This window comes from Canis lupus, chromosome 14 (assembly GCF_003254725.2).
Source record: "Canis lupus dingo isolate Sandy chromosome 14, ASM325472v2, whole genome shotgun sequence".
NCBI lineage: Eukaryota > Metazoa > Chordata > Mammalia > Carnivora > Canidae > Canis > Canis lupus.
The window spans coordinates 11,578,033-11,593,220 of NC_064256.1; the positions used below are offsets into that span (position 1 = coordinate 11,578,033).

Consider the following 15,188-nt stretch of genomic DNA (forward strand, 5'->3'; position numbering starts at 1 on the left):
CTCTGCCTCTCTCTGTGTGTCTCTCATGAATAAAGAAATAAAATCTTAAAAAAAAAAAAAAAAGAAAGAAAGAAAAGGAGAGATAGAGGATAGTAGCAATCAGAGTAGTTTTAATTTTAATTTGAGAAATATTTGAGCATATTTGTATGTTGTTTGGAGAAAGCCAATGAAGAAGAAAATACTTAAAATATAGAAAAGAAGGTGAATCATTGATGCAGCAAGTTTACAGAGCAGTGTAGAGTACAGCAAATAAAAGGTTTTAGGAAGGGCAAAATGTTGCTTCATTGAGCATAGAGATGCCAGACATAATGCATATTGTGTTACCTTTATTGTCATTGGAAGGATAGATTCAAGCTGTCTTTATTATTATAAAAACAAAAAAGTGTAACATCTTAAGTTCAATGATTCTTATAATAAATTTACAATAAAATAGGCAGTGAGTTTCTTTGTTGTATTTTTAACGGTCATCCCTATATAATTCCAAAGGGGCAGCCCTGGTGGCTCAGCGGTTTAGCGCCGCCTTCAGCCCAGGGCGTGAACCTGGAGACCCACGATCGAGTCCCACGTTGGGTTCCCTGCATGGAGCCCGCTTCTCCCTCTGCCTGTGTCTCTGCCTCTCTCTCCCTCTCTTTCTGTCTCTCATGAATAAATAAAATAAAAAAAAATAAAATAAAATAAAATAAATAAAATAAAATAAAATAAAATAAAATAAAATAAAATAAAAAGTATTTAAGATACTCTAATCCGTAAGTCATTAGTTCAGCAACCCTGGATAAAATTATGAACTTCACTTGTGGCTATCTCAGTCTTATAGTCCTATCAGTCCAAGATAGATGTTTTTCAGAATTATCACTGAATGTCCCCAAGTATCAGGCTATGCTCTGAGGCAGAAATTTATAAACTAAAGCTTGTCATTCTCCCTGGTTAATTTATTCAATGCTATCTCAGTTACTGAATTATTCATACCTTTATTATTTGATGACAAAAAATTACTTAATTACCTAGATCAGGGTTAACAAACTTTTTCTATACATGGCTAAACAGTAAATATTTGAGGCTTTGTGGGTTATACAGGTTTCTGTTGCAACTACTCAGCTCTGCTATTGTAGCATGAAAGCAGTCACAGGCAATACTTAAAAGAATGAGCATGGCTATGTTCTGATAAAGCTTTATTTATAAAAACAGGCAGCAGGCCAGATGGAGCTCCGGCCATAGTTTGCTGACCTCTGCTCTAGAGCTTTCTAGAATCTTGATAGATTCTAGGTTGTAATAACCATAGGCAGTAATGTTATGCTGTTTCACTACTAATTTCCCAACTTAAAATATGAATGACAGGTTCACTGCCTCTTGCCCCATCATAGCCAGAAAACCAATTCCAAGTAACCCAGCTTCCCTGATGATATGTTACCTGCAACCAAATTTATGATAGAAATTTTAGAACCATCTAGGCTTTCTAGGTCCAAAGAAGAAACTCACCCTGAATAACTAAAGCAAAAGGGAATTTATTGGAGGGATATTGTGAGGCTCACAGATCAGTTTATTTCTCAAACATAGGCTAGATCTCCGGGATCATGTTCCCGTTCCACCTGATATTGTGTTAGTTCACTGGATAACATAGTATCACACTGAAACTGACCTGTAGATCAGGAGGTTGCAAGTATTCTAGGTGCCTTGGTCAGATGTGATGGGGAAGTGAATATCACCAAATACAAAAGTCTGATACCATAGGGATGTTTCAGGAGGACATGTAAAAACATCTTCAAAATAAAGGACATGTTGCCATTCCTAACATGTCTTTCCAGTAAAAAAATGAGGCTTGGTGGACTTCTTTGGATGGCTATGTCAGTAGATATAATTGAATGCCTTATTTCAATGTATTAATCCAATGTTTGCAAACTGCTATTATAGAGTGGAGCCAAAAAGTAAAAAGAAGTAAAAAGTAAAAAGTAAAAAGAAGGCTCTCCAGTAAGTTCAGCCTGAGGTTAAGTGGTCTGCCAATTTGTCTCTTATGACTCAGTAAATCCAATGGTGCTTAGAGAGTCTGTGGAAGATTAGGATGTTGTGTGAGCCTTCATTAAAACAGGATATTGTGACAGGGTGACACATTCTTTTTTCCTTATGAGTATCAGAACATTATAATGTGCATGCATGTAGATACCATCATTATGTAGGAACCGAATCAACATACTACGTCAGTTTTGATGCTTATTCGAGCTTTCCTCTTTCATTGGTTCCAAGTCCCAGTCTAACTGAATATAACATAAACAAACATACAATAGCTTTAGTATGAAGAGCATCCAGATGAAAAAAAAAAAGTACCAGTGGGGCGCCTGGGTGGCTCAGTTAGTTAAGCATCTGCTTTCAGTTCAGGTCATGATCTCCTGGTTCTGGGATGGAGCCCTGCATCTGCATCGGGCTACCTGCTCAGCAGGGAGTCTACTTCTCCTTTCTCTCTCTCCCCCTCTGCCCCTCCCCACGTGCATTCTCTCTCTCTCAAATAAATATAGTATTAAAAAAAAAACAACAACAGTATTCCACTGTGTATATTTTCCTAACTATCCTAAAGGAGAAGAAAAGGAAATATGAGAAACAAAATATGTAACTTAATTTTTAAACTACCTTGTTTAAATTAGTTAAAATGTTAGCTTTAGCAAGGATCTTTTAGTCACAGGTAATAGTACCTCCCCCTTCCCTGGAATAAGGCAAAAAAGAGGCATTTATATAGGATAATGGGTATCTTCAGTATCCAAGAGTAGAAGCCCTACTGGGCCGCAGCTAGGAACTAGACTGCTAGCAGCGATACAGGCTACTCTTCTTGGATCTCCCTGTCTGGGGGTCACATGAGCTCCCATCTTTGCTTCTTTCTGTAAGTCTGCTTCATTTTAATTTCTCTCTGAAAATTCCAGCAGAAAATGGCTACCACACATTCCTTGCATTCTTCAGTTGATGCAGTTACCATGCGCTAGCATCTAGAACATATCATTCCCAGATCTCAGGAAACAAATTCGATTGGCCCAGCTGAGATTAGGTGTTCAGCCCTGGTCCAATTTTCTATGTTCAGGAGGGTCTTAGACCTTATATTTGACTCTCTAAGGGCAAGGTCACAAAATATAAACATGGCTACCACTACTTGACAGTATGGACATTAGCTTTTGTAGAACAGGTATGTGCTATAGGAAAATGGAAGAGTAAAGATATTATGTGGAATCTGATTGTCAGTAAATTATTTAAAAGCTAGTAATGAGAGACGCCTGAGTGGCTCAGTGGTTGAGTGTCTGCCTTTGGCTCAGGGCATGATCTTGGGGTCCTGGGATCAAGTCCCACATTGGCCTCCCTGCGGAAAGCCTGCTTCTCTGCTAGTGTCTCTGCCTCTCTCTTCTCTGTGTCTCTCATGAGTAAATAAATAAAAATCTTAAAAAAAATAAATAAAAGCTAGTAATGAGTAGAAACTCTGAATGAGAAAAATCCAGTCAAGAGAAAATGAATTTGGAAATATATACATATCCTGCTATCTCTGAGAGAGACATAGGGACTGGGAACTTAGGAGGCTACATACAACTTTCTAAGGTTATTTTAGCAAATAATATCATACCTGTCTTTAAGAATTTGCTATCAAACCAATTTTATCACCCTTCCTCTGTTCTGTTCTTATTGTAATGAGGTGACTCCTACAGAGGTTCAATTCCAAATCAGCTGATTTCCAGCTAGGTTCAGGCCCTTTCAGGACTGGAGGACTAGAGAAAGAGAGAAGTCAAGAAATTTCTCCCCTTCTTTTCTGGAGATGGTCTCTGACAGTAGAGAGCTTCCACTGAGTAGACCAGCTGAGGATCCAGCTAACGCCAGGTATCTCTGGTTCCCCCTGAGAGGAAATTCTAGTGACTTTCTCTTTCTGCTAATCTCTGTTTCTACTCTTCCCTCTTTGGTTTCTCAGCATTCCTAGCACCTGTGGAAACAATATCCTGGTTAAATGTATTCTGTCTTAAATACTTCATTTATGATTCCTTAGTTAGACCACGACTAATATGAGCATCGCTATCTTTTTTCTTCATTTTATTTATTTGAGAAAGAGAGCACATGTTGGGGATTGTGGGGAGGAGGAGAAGAAGAAGGAGAAGCAGACTCCCCAGTGAGCAGGGAGCTGACCATGGGGCTCAATTTCAGGACCCCGAGATTGTGACCCGAGGTTAAGGTAGATGCTTAACCAACTGAGCCATCCAGGTGCCCCTCTGTGGGTTTTTGATTGCCAAAGTTTTTCTGAAGTCTCACAATACTCCAGAGTTAGAGCCAAAGGCAAGAGTCTAACCCAAACAAAATATAAACCTCCAGATGCTTTAGAGACTAAGAAATGATTGCATTTCACTGGTAACACGTGAAATCAAGATTAAGTGATGAAATCAAGATTAAGTGCTTTCTCAAACGAGAAAAGCAGTTATTGGGCTTTGATGAAAGGAAAATTTGTATCTAGGTATTATTTTTTTTTCCTTAAACGTTTATTTGTTAGTATTGCCTTTCTGGCCCTGCCGAGCAGTCTATACTGAGGCCCTTCACTTGCAGCTTATGCTTCAAGCGCTGTCACTAGCCTATTCAGTGCTTTTGTAGGAATTAGCAAAAAGTGCCCCCTCTGGGTGCCAAGGCCCATGACCTGGCTGTAGAACATGAACTAGATTTCAGCTGATAAAAATCTAGAAATGATTAATCAGCATGCTGTGAGTGCAAAGGACAAATCATGGATTTAGAAACCTTCCAGGAAGGAACGATAGTGTTGGCCTACCTCCCCCATCCCCTTGACCAATCCATGCATCCAGCTCCCAGTGTCGAAAGTGCTAACAACTCACAGTTGCTTCTCTTCTCCAGAGACGTGACATTGCTTTTGGCTAGTGGACATCACCACCTAAACTGCTCCCTCCTCCCAAAGCCAATGGCTGGGTGTGTAAATATGTGACCCACAAAAGGCTGATCCTCTTGCCTCAAGGTGACATTTCTGTGCAGTATTTATACTTCAGAGCCTCATCCTCCGGATGAGGCTAAGGCCAGACTTATTTCTCTTTCCCCTTGAAGCTTCCTTCATTTTGTTACTGAGTGCTTCCCAAAGAACAGTCCCTCCATAAATCATGCGTGCCTGAATCCCTATCTCAGACTCTGCTTCTAGGAAACCCGGTATAATACAAGCAGTAATTATAGGAATTTTTAAACCTCTACAGAAGGACAAATAGATTCTGGAGGAAGATAGTAATGATTTAAATAATAAGATATAATTAGTAATCTAATATTAAGATTTAAGGATTCAATCTTAAAACAAATGGCAAATTTGTACTTCTTGATGAGATTGGCAAAATATTTTTCTTAGATGAGAAATTTGAGAATTGAGAAAATAGCAGGGAAATGTTTTAAAATTTGATCTACATGCTATAGGGTTTTCAGGTTATGCATGTTTATATAGAATTTTATTTTATTTTTATTTTTTTATATAGAACTTTAGTTCTGTCTAGTAGTAATAGCTACATTTTCTGAGCAACAATTAAAGGCCACGTTGGTAGCAGGTGCTGTTATACTCATAATTTCAATTTTACTCCCTACCACAATCCCATGGATAGGTATTATTTCCATTTTACAGATGAGAAAAATGAGGTACAGTGAAATCAATTTGACTATTGCAGAGTTGGTCATCAATAGAGGTCAGACTATAATTTCTACGTTATTTTCATTATATTATGCTGCATTTCAATGGAATTTTTAGATAAATTTAATCAACAGCTATTGCTATGTAGCAAACCAAATATATCTACATATTCTTACACTTTTTTGCTTTTTCCGTTTTTAGGCATAGATCAAAGAGGAATTTGAACTATATAATTGCTAAGGTCCTCTAACACAATGATTTGAGCTGAAAGATTTCCAAACATGGAATAAGGCATTTATTATAATATAACCATTAACTCTGGCTAAATTCTTGACTCTTCAATGTTTTTCTCATCTACTAAAAAAAAAAAAAAAAACCAAAAAACTATTATTAACTCCCAGTCATGGGAAATTGAGAAGCATGACTGATTTAGCAATTATCAAGTTTTATACAATCTAGTTTTGAATATAAATGATACATATTAGAGTGACATTTCCATGAAACCATAGTCACCAATTACCCATTCCTTTTTGCTGTGATAATTAGAAATAGGATTGTTATCCTTAGGGGATTGAAATTCTTACCAGCCCCTCTTGCAATAGAGGTGGGCTTATTGTAAGACTTATATATTCATTTTTATGCCACCAAAGGGCATTTGCAGTAACGAAAAAAATAGTATTGCTTATGTTCTCTAATGCGTTGCCTTTTTTCCCATTTAAAAAAAATACTGGATATCTTTTCATTCCAAAAAATATGGGACTGATTATATAATTTTAAGCTGCAAAGGACCTTAGCAACCATCAATTCATTCCTTTCATTTCAGAAATCAGAAATGGAAGCATACAGAAGTGACTTTACTAAGATTACCTGGCCAGTTAATATTAGTACTCAGATTGGAATAGCTAATCCATTTGCCCTAGCAGCTATTTTGCCAGATGTGAACAATGAAGACATTGTGCCTACAGATACTATATTATCTAGGCCTTAAACTGACAAGAATAAACCCCAGTGGTTTTTATAGTTCCCTCCCCAAAAAGGAATGGGATTCAGATACAGTGTGTAGAATTCTGTATACCTTATATGATGAGGAGGGGGAGGAAGGTAGTTGGTGGTGGTAGTAAATTTAACTCCCTTGATGTCCTCTTGATAATCTCCAGAAGGGCTTTTTAAAATATAGACTCATGGGTTCTGCCCCCATTGTTTCTGATTCAATTTCTAACTCAAGAATGGGGCCCGAGAATTTGTATTTACAACAAGTTCCCAGGTGATTCTTTTGCCACTGGTTGGAGGAACCACATTTTGAGAACTACTAGTCTATCTCTCCTAATTCCTAAGGATGGCCAGTCTGACTTTTTGTCCTGGTCCTTGTACTTCTTTTTTTTTTTTTTTTTTTTTAAGATTTTATTTATTTATTCATGAGAGACACAGAGAGAGGCAGAGACATAGGCAGAGGGAGAAGCAGGCTCCCTGTGGGGAGCCTGATATGGGACTTGATCCCAGGAACCCCAAGATCGCACCCTGAGCTGAAGGCAGACGCTCAACCACTGAACCACTGAGGTGTCCCCTTACTTCAGTTTTTAATACACCTGGGTACTAGACTTGCTTTCAGTGTTGCTTTCCCAGACCAAGTCAGATCTTGATTTCTGGCAATTGATTCATGCTAAAATCTATTATTCCTAGAAATCCCTAAAAACAGATCCCACATTTCTCCAAACTAGGCCCCTGGATACTGCTCAGGAAAAAAAAAAAAAAAAAAACACTTCATGCTCTGGACTTGAATTACTTTGCTGTGCCACCTACAGTGAGGGCCACCCCTGTCTATTGCAAGTTACAATCCCTCTCCCTGCTCCCACTAGGTTGTATGCAGATTTCTGTGTATTGTATTTTCTTTCTAGATACTCTTTGAATACTATATGATTAGTACTGTCTGGAAGAGTTTGGACAAGTCAGTAAGTTTTTTTTGTCTTGATTTCAGAGCATGTATATCTTTGTACCTTATGAGAAATATTCATATCTTGTTTTTTGAGTCAGAGGTGATCATTTGATCTAAGAATACACATTTAATACTATATAGGTTCAATATTAAGAATAAGAAAATAACAAGATAAATAAGACACAATTCCAGCTTTCAGAGAGCCTTCAGGCTAATAACGGAGGAGACATACATTTACAAAGTAATTATATTTACCAAATAGAAAATTTGTATATCACTGGCTTTGATAGCATATTATGATATATTAAGATGACACACGACAGTTTTCTTTAATGGACTGGCTAAGCATCTATTCATAGATAAATGACATCAAAGTGAATAATCTTAGTGTACCAATCCAATTAGCCATGACTAACTTTCTAAGGACAAACCTAGTTAACTTGCATGGGCAGGGGGAGGGAGGCCAGGGGCATTGCTAATTCTTATTAAAGAAAAAAAAGGAATGAGGAGGACTGCTTATTTCCTAGAGACGATTTTATGATTCTTCATGTATGTGATATGCAAGTAATGTAGTATACAAATGCTATCACCTTCATAAAATTAGAAAGCAAATACAGCTTATATTTGATATTATTGTTTTGTCTTTAAAAAGACCTTCTCTCCTAGAGTCCCCGGATTGAGTCCCATATCGGGCTCCCTGCATGGAGCCTGCTTCTCCCTCTGCCTGTGTCTCTGACTCTCTCTGTGTCTCTCATGAATAAATAAAATCTTTAAAAATAAATAAATAAATAAAATAAAAAGACCTTCTCTCTAGTCATCCAGCATCCTAAAGTTCTGTCTATTGCCACTTTCTCTCCAACCGAACCAACTTGCTCATAAGTGCCTACAAATATTCTTCCTATATTTAGGGACTTTTTGACCTTATGAATCTGCAGATCCCTAAAGTTCAACCTGACATCTCAGTCTCTCTTGCAGCTAGGGCACAGGTATGAGACTTTTCTCTAAACAGACAAATCCATGTGATTTGAAAGCACAAAGAAAGGGTGGCACAAGGAATCCACTCTGGCAAAGGTGGCAGCAGAAATATAGAGCTTTAAAAAAAGAAAGAAAAGAAATATATGGCTTTTAGAAACTTAGAAGAGATTCTAGTTTCTTGTTCCCAATGTTAAAAGTGGATTTATGGTGTCTGTGTCCAGAGATGATGACAGGTGAGAGTTCACTGGAGTTCAATTCTAGAGTGAAATTTATGTGTAGTTTCTAGTTGTGTAAGGAATGCACTAGGAAGTTTAATGTTTGACCAACAGGTATTCCGAAAGAGAAGAGAAAAACTGTGTAGAAAATGATGAGAAAGTAACATAAGAAAAATTTTTAGTACCAAAGAACATGAGTTTTTAGATAGAAAAAGCCTTTGGAATACCTAGTACAAGGAATGTATATATTTTAAAAAGCCACGAATATACAACATCAAATTTCAAAATTCCATGAGCAAAGAGAAGATTCTAAAGCTTCTGGAGATAATAAAAAATCACGCACCAAGGATCAGAATCAGAATAACACCACATATGTCTGGCAATGTTGAACATAAGAAACCAATGGAATAATACCTTCAAATTTTGAAGAAAACTGATTTTCATTCTGAAACCTATAACCTGTTAAACTGTCAGTCAAGGGTGAGATTAGAATAAGACATTATCTGACATGCAAGGTGTCCAAAATTTTACTTTCTACTACTTTTTTTCCTAGGGAAACCACTAATGGATGTACACTACCAAAATAAGGGAATTAAACCAATGTAGATGATGTAGGATCCAGAAACAGAGGGCCCAACACATAAAAGGGTTGACGGGAAATCTCAGATAACAACCATGTATGCAGTCAAGAGAGTAACAGGGCACCCGGGTGGCTCAGTCAGGTGAGCGTCTGCCTTTGGCTGGGGTCATGATCTCAGGGTCCTGGAATCCAGCCCCACACTGGGCTCCCTGCTCAGCGGGAGTCTGCCTCTCTCTGCCCCTCTGCCCCTCCTCTCCTTGTTCGTGCTCTAATAAATAAATAAAATCTTTAAAAAAGAGAGAGAGAGAGAGAGAGAGCGCAACAGTCTAGATTCCCATAGGATGGGGGAAGCCTCCGGGAGAGAGGTCTCTGATTAATAAAAACAACAGAAATACATCTAATCGATTCCTGATACATTTGGTTACCTAGAAAATAGTACAGAGAGGGATTTTAGAGTCGTTAAAGAATCTGGAAGACATGAAACAATTATCTCATTAAAAAAATATACAAGCCTAGACTTCCACTCTGAAATGGGAAGAGAACTAGTAATTATGAAGCCTGAAGTAGAAGAGTGATAAAAACACAAAAATTATTGAAATAGAAAATCAGTATAACAACAACAACACATTACATGATAGAGAAGACTGTATCCTTTACCTGGATAATTTTAATGAGGTAATGGGGATACACGGCATCACAAGTATCCAATGTGTCTACTAATTCAATCAAGGTAGATCGATATCGAGTACATTTAAATAAAGGAACCAATGTTTTCCCCTTCTTGTCTGAAATAATTAAACTGAGAACCACTGAATATTCATTAACTTTAAAGAGCAGTGGTGAAAAAAGCCAGTAAGCAGCACGCTGGGAACTATAACATACTTGGATGTTTAAATAATTTCTTCAATAAAGGTATCTGGAGATTATGCCATATAGTGGTAGTGACTATCACTGTAGTTTGCTAACATGAATATTTTCTACTAACATCAGTAAGAAATCAGAATTATAAATAAAATTTATTTCTTAAAAAGGTAAGCTCCAGAGAGGCTTAGACACAAAATGAATTTAAGAGAAAGAGGGGAGGATGCCTGGGTGGCTCAGTTAGTGTCTGCCTCTTGATTTTGCCTGGAGTCATGATCTCAGGGTTGACATTTGAGCCATGTGTGGGGCTGTGTGCTGGGTATGGAACCTGCTTAAGATTCTCTCTCCATCTCCCTGTGTCCCTCCTACCTGCTCCCTCTCTAAAAATAAAAATAAAAGGAAGAGGGAAGGGAAAATAGTTTGCTAGCTTGCTTTTTAAGATTTTAGTTGGTGAAAAACAAAACATGCAACATTTAATGAGAGAAAGTACTAGGACAAATTCTCTTAAACATTGTTATAAACAACATTTACTTAAACATAGACAACGTGAGCATTTTAAACCCAAGGAACTTGGAGGTTGCATGGTAGAAATCACATTCATCACCCCTGCAGTATCCAGGTTGGCTGGGGTTCTGTCTCTAAACTCCATTCTGCCAAGTAAAGCAGCTAGTCAGTACTGGTAATTATAGCTACAATGGCTGCTCAATGCAATTGATTCCTGTGTGTGGCTACCTCCACATTCCTCTGCAATGATGGGTGTCACTACATTTTAAATTATTAACATTAGTAAGGAGAACAGAGTGTTTCAAAGGACTTGTAACAGTATGTAAACAGTGATATTTGTGAAGAAAAGTGGATTAACAAAAGAGAAATTTGCAAAGTATAATGATAATGGCAGGGAATACTTCTGAAATTATGCCCTCATTTCCATAAATAAGCTACCCTAATGTTTTCTGTTAAAATGAGGACTTTTCCTTAAAGGGTCATAGCAAAAAAGAAGAAAATAAAAGTAGAATAGATTTTCGGCCGGAAAGTCAAATGGAAGAAATTAAATTTAAGAACTGCCTTATTCTTACTTATCTTCATAGACATTTTAATATAGCATATGCATTTTATACATATAAGAAGATAAAATCCTTACAGTCTTCTTAACCTAGCTTATAAATTTCAAGATACTTAATGGAAGGGAAATAGAATCCTTCTTATTTCCTGGACCAAATCCAATCTCTCAAACTGGATAAAAAGAATTTGAGATAAGAAAATAACTTGCCAAAGAAAACAGAGAGAAAGATGTCTTGCGTTCTGCCAAATAGAGGATATGCTATCAAGAATGAAACAAGAGACTTGCTAAAACTTTGAAACAAATCAAACTGCTACTGCTTGGTATGGGGATGAACATGGGAAAATAAAATCCTTGTATGCACGGTAAGAAGGGAAAACCCCAAATGTTGCTTGCTCACATGCTCCTAAGAATAAGGAAGTCATATTTCCAACGTAATGTTCACGGTAACATTTTCCACATTTAAGAACAGGGTGTTGGAAAAAGGCCAAAGAAAAGCAAAAATAACAACAAAGGGGTAGAAAATAAGAACTTAGGTTGCAATTTTGTGCACAAAATATATTTCAAATTTTGAGTCCAAGTTAAAGAAATGATTTGGGCTTGAGAAAAAAGTCTATGGTGGTTATAATTTTTAAACAAAAAAGACAGGGGCAAATAGAAAACTGCACCTAGAAATAGATAAGCCATTTAATATCTCCTGAAAGAAAAAAAAAAAAGCAATTGAAACAATACATAGTCTAAGCTAACAAGAGGTTGTGAATGATTGGAACCCAATAGTTAGCTCACAGCTGCTGTCCCTTCAACTAGCCTCCCATGCTGCCTGCTTTTTCCTGTAGCCCTCTTCCATGTGTCTCCCATCTTCAAAATAGTTGGGTTGTTTATAAGCTTTCAAAAGCTAGCATACTAGCATAAAAATCGCTGCCTTTCAGTTTTTACTAACGAACAAAATTAGTATTAGAAAATAGGGGGATCCCTGGGTGGCGCAGCGGTTTAGCGCCTACCTTTGGCCCAGGGCGCGATCCTGGAGACCCGGGATCGAATCCCACGTCGGGCTCCCGGTGCATGGAGCCTGCTTCTCCCTCTGCCTGTGCCTCTGCCTCTCTTTCTCTCTCTGTGACTATCATAAAAAAAAAAAAAAAAAAAAAAAAAACTTAGAAAATATAATATGGTGCAGCCCCGGTGGCTCAGTGCTTTAGCGCGGCCTTCAGCCGGGGGTGTGATCCTGGAGACCCGGGATCGAGTCCCACGTCGGGCTCCCTGCATGGAGCCTGCTTCTCCCTCTGCCTGTGTCTCTGCCTCTCTCTCTCTGTGTCTGTTATGAACAAATAAATAAAATCATAAGAAAAGAAAGAAAGAAAGAAAGAAAGAAAGAAAGAAAGAAAGAAAGAAAGAAAGAAAGAAAAAACATAGTATGATAAAATAGTATTTAATATTATAAAGATAGTATTAGGAACAAATGATTGTCTCTAGATTTATAGTTTTTAAGTTTTGTAATTTTGACATAATAGTACATATATCGTCCATGCGGCATCCTATATAGCCTAAGTAGAAATTCTGCTAAGAAATTATGCCAATTTACCACTATACATTTGAAGAAATACAGAGTTCTAAATGCTACAGTTTTTTGAAATTTCATGCTTAGATAGCACAAAGATAAAAAATACACATTTCAACTCCACTTTTGATCCTCAGCTAAGGGAAGGGAAGCAAACCATAGGCAAAGGGAAGATAAGGACTATAGAGCAAGTAATGTTTGAGTAACCACCGTCCATCAGGTATTTCACGTATGCTTTCCGGGTAAATTTTACTACTTAGAAGTAGGTTTAGTTATCTCTATACTACACCTTTATTAAATAGGAATAGAAAGATGAGAAGGTGGGGGGGGGGAGAATATTTTCCAATTTTCAAGATGGGGAAAAACGTGTTCAGGGCACTTCAGAGAAAAGAGCCTGAATTTAAATGTTCTCAATACACTCATCCCACGCAACACTCCAGGCGAGCGGTAGAAAATTCTAAGTGCGTTTGGTTTTTGTTAACATCCATCAGCAAGCTCTTTCACAACTCCGGGAGAGAGGCCTGTGTGTTCCTCTACACCCACTGCTGAAGTTTGCACAAAGTTTGAGAAACCCCCGGCACCTGCAGCTCCGACCCAGGAGCACAGGGGAGCGCGTCACTTTCCCGTCTTCGTCTCCAGATCCTTTTGACCTGCAGTAAGAACGTCCGGCTTCTGCGCCCCCCAAATAAGAGCCATTCCGGGGAAGGGGGACCTGGGGCCGCACAAACGCTTCGCCAAGGTGTGCGTCCGCAGAACTCGCGCGGGCCACTTCTGTTTTTGGCAGACGGCGGCCGCCCGGCCCAAGCCCCGCAGAAACCAGCACGGGAGCAGGGGCCCGCACGCGCGATCCCCGCCCCGCCCACGCGCCCGCGCCCGCGCCTCGCAGCCCGCGCCCCGGCCGGAAGTGGGCGGGGCCTGGGCCGGCGCGGTGGGCCGGCCGCGGCGTGGGGCGGGGGGGGCGCTTCTCCCGGGCCCGGCCCGCAGCCGCGCGTTTCCGGCGCGCTCCCCCGCGTCCTGCGTCCTGTGGTCTCGTCCGCCCCCGCAGCCATGTTGGATTGTGCGGCCGCCACCACCGCCGCTGCCGCCGCCGCCGCCGCCGCAGGAGGGTTGGAGGAGGAGTTGGGAGTTTAGCGCAGTCGCTGGAGTACGAGGTCAACGACCATCCGGCCTGGGACTCGCCGGGCGGGAGCCGGGAGCTTCCCTTTCTTTGCGCGGCCCGTCGTTGGCTCCTCCTTCCCGCGGCCTCCTCCTCCTCCTCCTCCCCGCGCCCGAGGAGCTGCGAGATGCTGCGCCTCTGATTCCCCTCCTCCCACCCCTGTCACCGAGAGGGGAGAGAGCGCTCGCCTGCTCGCCGGAGACGGCCCCGGACGCTCAGCCCCGCCGGCGAAACCATGAGCTCGGGCCAGCAGCAGCCGCCGCCGCCGCGGAGGGTCACCAACGTGGGGTCCTTGCTGCTCACCCCGCAGGAGAATGAGTCCCTCTTCACCTTCCTCGGCAAGAAATGTGTGGTCAGTGGCCGAGACCCGCGTCGCCATCCCCGACGATACCTCACGGGCCCGGGCACGAGGGCCGGGAAGCGGGAGCGGGGACGAAGGCGGGAGCGGCGCGGGGAGGGTCCGGCCGCCGCCAGGCCTCCAGCCAGCCCGGCGCGGCGGGTGCGGGCGGTGCGGGCCGCCGCCGCCGCCGCCCCCCGCCTCCCGAAGCTGACCGTGAGCAGGGAAGTGTCACCTCCGCAGGCCCGCCCTGGAACCCCTCCTGGCCGGGCCCAGGTCTGCGCCCTTGCTGCTGGCTCAAACTTTGCTCTCAGGCCAAGAGGAGATTTTATTCCTGCACGAGCTGCTGGATCTTAAAAACCGGGCGTCCGTACTGGCCCTTGTTTCACCTCCTGCCGCTTGATCTGGGGGTGGGGAGGAGGCTACCTTCTTTCACAATGGCAGAGGTTTCAGAAGTGGGTAGATCGGGGAATGAAGCCCGGATATGAATGAAGCGGGCCAGAATGGGGGTTTTTGATCCCCGTTTAGGCTCCCAGGAGAAAATGAAGTCGATTGCATCGGTTCAGAATGAGGGCAGGGAATGTTGCTGCCCCCCATTGCAGAGAAACAGCGTTTTTTTTTTTTTTTTTTTCCTCCAGCAGCCTCACCAGGCCTGGTTTCTGCTCTCCTCTCCACTGATTTTTTTTTTTTTTTTTTTTTTTAACCCTTCATTGGTGGGAGGAGGTGCTGCTCTCCCCACGACCATGCGCAGGAGAACCACAGTCTCTAGTAGTTCGTGGCCTTTTGGGGCCTGAGAGTGATTCTTAGGTTGGTGCTGTGCGGCCTGTTCCAACCCCAGATGGCCGGTTGGGAGCAAGCAGTTCTGCTGTGGGAAGGGGAATGTGTGTTGTTGACGG

The 15,188-nt window shown here is 41.0% G+C and overlaps 1 protein-coding gene across 2 annotated transcripts in view; it reads left to right on the top strand.

Annotated features, from left to right (window-relative positions):
* Positions 1-13,760: 13,760 nt before the first annotated feature.
* Positions 13,761-15,188, top strand: part of WASL (WASP like actin nucleation promoting factor) — a 72,929-nt gene continuing 71,501 nt past the window's right edge. The window contains exon 1 of one of the 2 annotated variants that reach the window (XM_025471520.3): positions 13,761-14,307. In XM_025471520.3, the coding sequence (XP_025327305.1) occupies positions 14,191-14,307 (117 nt within the window). In that variant the 5' untranslated portion in view covers positions 13,761-14,190. The remainder of the gene's footprint in view (positions 14,308-15,188) is intronic. The other variant, XM_049093477.1, reaches the window with a different exon arrangement.